The following is a 7503-nucleotide window of genomic DNA, read 5'->3' as shown; positions in this document are numbered from 1 at the left end:
GTCGTTAGGTATCACCCAAGGTCCTCTCTGTAATGCAAATGTTGCATCTCCAAGAAGAGATTTCAAAGATTTATTATATTCACTTGATCTTTTTGTTTTCCAGACTTTCATTTGGGTTTTCCTTTGTATTTGTAGGTGATCTTTTTTTTTTTTTTTCTCCTGCCACAATGCTACAGAGTCGCATATTGTGTTACAAGGTCTCCACAGTTTCCTATGTGTAGCAGAGATAACAAGTGTACGACCCCTGTGTCCTACTGCAGTATCAAAAACACAGGAAGTGAACTTGGAGCTTTACAGCAGTAAGAAATTACCTTCTGATTTCAGCTCACCAATAGGAAGTCATAACATCTTTTTTTTTTTAAACATAAGCTTAGCTTTTATTAAATCAAGCAAACTGTAAACAGTTACATAAGTTACACAGTATATTCAAATCAGTTGTTGTTTTGACGTAGAAACAGCTATTACTTAAAGAGTGCAGGCAAAGTAGTACAGCACAGGACATTCATGAACAGAAATGAAGATAACAATAAAATCACATAAAAAAACAATAAGGCATAGTATATACAATTTTTTTTTTTTTAATACAGTAAGTCTAGAGTAAGGGCGTCCTTCCCAAGTTTAAAATCTAGGCAGTGTATCTGTTTCAGTTTGTAATCTCAGGAGACATATGATCTAAGAGGGCATAAGACTCACAATGCTTGGCAGTGGTAAAGTTATAAAAAGCTGCCTCAAGGCTTGTAGTCTTATATGGATTCTTCAAGTCGGTATTCACAAAGTGTGCATACAATTAAACAGCCTGTCAATACATTATGCATGTTAGCTGCTCATGCAACATACTTGGGTTTAGTAAATCCTTGATTCAGCTTGCGCCACAAACTACTGGCCATCAGAAAAAAGGAATTAAAAAAAAAAGCAGTAGTTCTGTGTTGTTCCAGGAGAGGGCGCTGTGGTAAAAGAACTGACTTCAAAAGACAATGCGTACCAACACCCACTAATACTTAACGGCAACTGTTTTTTTTTTTTGTTTTTTTTTTATTTTACCTCCCACAAAAGTCACAGTAAAAACGTAATTGTATTCACTATTATTTTTTAAATATGTAATTAGGAAGATTCTTATCATTGAAAAAAAATAAGAAACTTTTAAGATGGGGTGTAGAAAATGAGTACAAAACAGCCGAAAAACAAATGACTGTCAAATCTTTTTTTCTTGCCCCCAGACGAGACCCACATATGGATGACAGCACTTATCAGTTATAGTGAAAAAGAGAAACAAAGTCCAGGTTTTACTCCAGCCAGTCAACCTCATCGAATTCCGAGTCATCCTCCGAATCACTGTACTCCACAGCAATGCGGCGTGACAGGATGGTGGCCACGTCGTTACCCACGCGATCGTGCTTCGCCTCTTGTTCCCGCTGCTCCTCCACTTTTCGAAGCTGAATACCTGATTCAAGAACACATAAGGAATAATATGACCTACTGGTTTGCTGATTAACACACATTTCCATAATACACATTTCTTTAACTAGTTATCACACAACCTCTTCTTGCTGGTCAACCTCAGTCTACTACAGCAAAACTACACCAAGCTGTGAACTCTGCTGCACCAAGCTTCACTGGACTCCAATAGGATTTATGATTTTGAAAGATAACGCTAACAATTATCAACAGAGACCCATCCAGATATGTGTTTATCTGGTTTCTGCACTAGCACCTCGTTCCACTGGTGCAGGTCTTTTGAAGCTTCCCAAAGTTGGTCTGAAAACTAGTTGGCTAGGCTTTCAGCTACAGAGCCCCTTACTTACATTAACGTCTCTACCACAGACTACTAGGGAGTCTGAATCTCTGACAGGCTTTACATTGCAAACAAACAACTCTGTTAAACATGGATTTACATTGTTTCTTCAAAATATGGTGTGGAAATCCACAGTGTTGTATTATATAGCACTGTATAATACTTTCATCTGGTATACATACCAAGCAGCTCGGAATGCTCATTATTCGACCAGGGTTCGTAAAAAACATTTAGCCATTTTCCAAACTGGCCGGTTCATTCCTAGTTGAAAGTCTGTTTTCTTACCTTTGCGGATTGCTTCCAGAAGCACACTCCTGGCATCGGTGATGACAGGAAGGTTGGAGGGGTGACGCTTGGATTCGGAGGAAAGGTTGGCAGCTAGCAAGAAGGAAGGAACAGGGGGCGGCCCGGGGGGAGGAGGAGCGAGAGAAGGAGAAGCAGACCTGAGCCCCGGTAAGGGCAGTGGTGGCCCGCCCCCACCCCCTCCCTCCTGGACCGAGAGACAGCCCCCTCTCCCCAGGGGGGGAGACCTCGGACACCCTCGGCACGACCCCTCCGCCCGACCCGGTTTCCACCCGTTACCCACCTCCCAAAGGTCCCACCTCCTGGGTGGTACCCGTTAGACCTCTCCCCGTCCACCTCCCCCCTACCGTCCACCTACGTACCCTCCTCCTCCCCCCTGGATGCATGGGAGGAGGAGGGGGGAAGGGGGTAGAGACTCCTCCCATCCCTGAATCACCTTAGTGGAAGCGGGGGTGGTGGAGGGGGTAAGGGTGGTGGGGGAGGAGGGTGTGCAGAGGGGTTTAAGAACACTGGTGTTCTCGCTGGAGACTGGGGGCGACTGTCTGTCAGTCCGGAACTAGAGCTGGAATGCACAAGAAAAAGAAAAAATCAATGTAGCAATAACGGGCATGCAAAACTTAATGATTCATCAACATCTTTCATATACAGAAAAGAGGCAGAGTGGTGAGCATAGTAGGGGTGTGTGGGAAAATTGCAATAGACTGTCCTTTGTGCTATTTTTCATCCATAGAGTGGCATGTGTTCTATGCACAGCCAGAGAGAACATCATTAGAGTATGTGTGAAAAGTTAAAATCCTTTTATAACTGAAGAAAAAAAAGGATATGTACACATATATACAAATACACACACACACTCACACACACACACACACACACACACACACACACACATATACAGAGTGCATTGCCTTAGAACTTAACTGCATTGATAAATCTGCTGATAATTAACATTGAAACCAAGTGCATTTAAATATAGTCATGCATGATTTATTATTGTGGCACTCTAATTGTGCACCTGACCATGCCTATACATACATATAAATGAAGGGGGGCACACAAGGATGCAGGTATTTATCAGTAAGGTATAGCAGTCAGTCATATTGCCATTTAATGGATGTCTTGCTTATGAAGTACACCTGCTGCTTATAACCCGGTATAAGAGACTCATAAAATATGTTGTAAATCACTGATGATGCAATACAACAGTTAGAATTTGCAGTGATAAGTGGGAGTATATAATGAGGAATACAGTGCAACTGTAAACATTAAATTGAATAGAGGCTTGTAAACTGCAGCAGTTCACAATGAAACACTCACTAATGGCATTAATTGACAGTACACAGACAGTTAGCCCTCTTCTATGCAAAAAGACACAATTAACATTAAGCAAAACATTTTTTGCCATTAAAGACACATCTGACTGTAAGATGTAAGGACTATCTGACAATGGAGAAAGTTAACAGGGCCATGAAATAGCCACAGTCTGGTATTTCACTTCATTATTACCATCTAATACAGTCCATACCCTCCTGCATGGTGGACTGGTCTGATGAGAAGGAAGGCACAGCTGCTGAGTGTGAGACTTATAAAAGGAAAAGCAAGCACAAGAATGGCATAATTATGGGAGAATGAGCAATGGAACTTCAGCATGGTGTGGTACTGTGTACACAGAGGGTGCAACCATAGCATTTCTATAGGTCTGTTTTATGCTGGATGAAACATCAAGAAAGACAATATTGTGCACGGGATGTACCAGAAAGTCTTATCAATTGTACTGTACCTGATAATCGAGGGTGTTTTGAGGTCTCCTCCTCCGTGCATTGGTGGAGGTGGGGGAGGCTCATGCGGTCTGACGCACATCCTGTCCCCGGTTCTGTTCAGGAGCTCATTCATCTGACTGTAAGGTAATGCTGCCAGCGAAAAGGGTCCATCTATAGGATCCATGTAAACAGGTTGCCTTAACCAAAAAAAAAAAAAAACATTTCATTTATTTATTTATTTATTTATTAATTGGGCGAAAAAGACTTTGGTTAAATTCCCCCGTTTCTAATTGGAAATAAATAACTCAAGTGATTACATTTACAGATGGTTTCATAGACCCGGATTAGCTCTACTCCACAGAGCAGTCCAAGATTAGCGGCAATCAAACCAGGAGTTTAAATAGTTCTTGCTGGTTCTCTAATATTAATGTTTTTGGTTTTCATTTTAGGAAGGCCTTCACCACCGTGGAGTGTTTTATCTTCCTCTGATGAATGTTGTGAAAGGCGCTACGGTCTGCACATGATAAGGCACTGTAAATCAAAGCTGTTGTTGCTGTTGTTAAAATCTTGGTTATTGCTGTTTTTACTGCAATCATTGGTTGCTCTGGCTTAATTAATACTTGGCTACTTTTATTTAAAAAAGTCCCCCTTCCCCCAACACCAATAAATGGGATTTGGACAATCTGTACCTCAGCATACTGTATATGGTGTATAATCATGTTCAAGTGAAAATCTGTTGAAGAGTCTAGGTTGGTGTAAAAATTCAGCAGTTGGCTATGTATAATAATGTCAGTTACAGTATTGCCATCAGTCACAGCAGATACAGGCTGCTGGCCAGTTCTATGTTTTAAAGAAATAAAAGAGGACAACGTGCAGGAATCGGGCACACCCACTTCATCTGATTTAAAGCCCCTTGCTTAGCTGTCTTGCTTTTTCATCACAATATGTTAAGGAACTACTGTTCTCCCTCAGCATATGGCATTACAAATCCCTCCATATACTTAATATTAATACATTCTGTTATGTTGCATTTGATGTTACTCACATTAAAGAAGTATGATTTAACAGTGGACATTCACCTGGAAAAGATGCTGGAAATGAACAAGAACAGAATGATATCTGACAGCACACTGGAACTTTCAAACCAAGCAGGGGCACTATTTCACCCAGTTTGCCTAGAAGATGAATGCTTTTGTTTTGCTGCTTATCTTTTCTACCCTGTTTTTAAACGAATGATTATATTTACACTTGGTTGAAGCCCATTTATTATGACATAACACTGCATACATAGTATTTGAAAATACGACACTATTACTGTTACTGTGTACAGTAGCTCTCATTCAAGTGCTCCAGAATTAACTGACATGCGCAAATGTAAATTGATCCCCTAACTGAAAAACCCTGAATCCAAGTCACCCCCCCCCCCACCAAATTTGAACATTTATTAGAGGCAAAAAAAAGTGTGATTTGGGTTTGAAATAATACAGTAAGTTCTATGGAAGTACATTCCTCCTGTGTTCCAGATACCTTACATGTGTTCCTATGTGAAGCACAGATTGCAAGTGTAACGCTCATGTGGGATACTATTACCTGGCAGTGAACTTCTAGAATACTGTACCTGGGTTATTAACCTTAATGCTACTTTGAATCTGATGTTTGATGATGGCCTTGTTTTTATAACAGCAATGATTTTTTGGTGAAGCATCAGTTGCACCACCAGCACTTAGTGGAGCACAAGGAATGCTCTTTCAAGAAGCAGAACAAATGTTTACTTCCCTGCTCAGTGCCGATTTACATACAGTAATCTCCCTGTAATCAGTGGCATGATATTATGTTTTTAGATTTGCTTTCAGCCTTGTCTAAACTGTACACTTGACTCTCTAATCTGAAGCTTATTCTAAAGCCATGCATTTTCTTAAAACTGTCTAAAAAGCAGCACAACTAAAGAAACCAGCTGAGAACATGACTATCCCGTAAATATAAAACATTTCAAACACAGTTGTGTTGGAGAAACTCAAGAATTATCTCAGCTATCTATATGTAATCTGTGTTAAATCGATCAATTAGATCTCTGTATTCCCAGCAATATCACAGACGCAATGCTGGGTGCATTAAGTTTTTGTTATTACAGTAAAGTGAAATCAGTAGCAAGACAAGAATCCAAGGCTATAAGTAAATGGTGCACTATGAAGTAAGGGTTGTTTTTAAAGTAATTCAAAGAAAATTAATAACCTTTCAGACCAATTAACTAACAGTTCAATGTAAACCAAAATACAAAAACACCACGTTATTCATCAAAAATCATAAATGGTAAAACATTAATAAAAATGACTAGAAACCAAAATGCTAAATATATCTTGTAGTAAAAACAAACTGTAAAAGCTGAAATATTGCCTAAGAAAGCCACTACCGCTATAGAAAGCAACAGTATCGAAAAGAGAAACCACCCCCTCCAGATACTAAATGATGCTTTGGTATACTATTAACTGACAGGTAATGAACCAAAGAGCCCTCGTGAACATTTCACGAGATAGGGAAGCCAGGAAAACCTTTAGTCTCGTAACTGACAAGTAATGAACCAAAGAGCCCTTGCGAACATTTCAAGAGATAGGGAAGCCAGGAAAACCTTTAGTCTCGCTACTGACAGGTAATGAACCAAACAGCCCTTGTGAACATTTCACGAGATCGGGAAGCCAGGAAAACCTTTAGTCTCGTTAAATCGCAGCAGCGAAGAATGCCCCGCTGGATTGTGAGTGCTGATCGGTTCTATAGCTGCTCTCAAAACAAACCTTGCGTCACAGTATGTTGCTGCGCCGTTGGCGAGCTCTCTCTGTTTGTGGGGGTCGTCCGACTCGTCCTCTGCTAGCTCGGGTCCAAGGGCCAGCTTCTGCCACTCTTTACGCCGGTCATGAGGAGCCCTGGGCACTTTCTCAGGCTCTTGAGGACGATCTATGTTTTTCAGCTGAGGAAGAAAATGCAAGACAACAACTGTTATTTTGTTTAGTACAGGCACTGCAGCTTAATATGCTTTTTATTGAAACCGGTTGTCTTCTCTGGACTACGCGCTGACAAGATGTCGTTTGACAGGTTAAATACAAGTAATTCATGTCCATGGAGTTTTGATTGGTGTGTCGTATTCACTGTGTGTGCACATTGGTTTTTTGAGAGGCTTATGACCTCACTCAAACAAGTCTGGTGTTTAGACAACATGATTCTTTGGATTTGTTTTCTTAATGTCGTGTATATTGTATAAAGACACCATGAAGATGTCTGCAAAACCAACTAGCTGCCCTCCCAGACTGTTTGGGCATCTCAGATCCCTGCCCAGACGCTGTTTTAATCTGATGTCAATTCTATTCATGTCAGATCATGGTCATTCCACACATCATGCCTATTGCCTATCACTAAACAATTCTGATATATAACAGTGAAACACTATTAGACAATAAATACACATGAATGATACTTTAACAAGACAAAAACAGATATTTCTTTTTACATGAAAAGACATTAAGTTCAGGATTGAGAAGGCAATATAAATACTTTATCTACTTCCCTGTGAGATTTTGCTTGCATCATTTAATTAAAAAAAAAGTCCCCATAAATTTCAATATTTGCCACCTGGTGACATTCTAAAAAAATATTAGC

At 40.2% G+C, this 7503-nt stretch overlaps 1 protein-coding gene across 1 annotated transcript in view; it reads right to left on the bottom strand.

Moving 5' to 3' along the window:
* Positions 1–349: 349 nt before the first annotated feature.
* Positions 350–7503, bottom strand: part of LOC121315355 (wiskott-Aldrich syndrome protein family member 1-like) — an 88530-nt gene continuing 81376 nt past the window's right edge. The window contains exons 8-12 of the mRNA XM_041249381.1: positions 6645–6817; positions 3876–4052; positions 2532–2657; positions 2078–2397; positions 350–1441 (exon numbers count right to left, since the gene is read on the bottom strand). Of these exons, the coding sequence (XP_041105315.1) occupies positions 1284–1441; positions 2078–2397; positions 2532–2657; positions 3876–4052; positions 6645–6817 (954 nt within the window). The 3' untranslated portion in view covers positions 350–1283. The remainder of the gene's footprint in view (positions 1442–2077; positions 2398–2531; positions 2658–3875; positions 4053–6644; positions 6818–7503) is intronic.

The sequence above is a fragment of the Polyodon spathula genome, chromosome 5 (genome assembly GCF_017654505.1).
Source record: "Polyodon spathula isolate WHYD16114869_AA chromosome 5, ASM1765450v1, whole genome shotgun sequence".
Classification (NCBI taxonomy): Eukaryota; Metazoa; Chordata; class Actinopteri; order Acipenseriformes; family Polyodontidae; genus Polyodon; species Polyodon spathula.
Note: the sequence above shows the minus strand (reverse complement) of the source record. Positions and strands in the feature narration are given on the sequence as shown.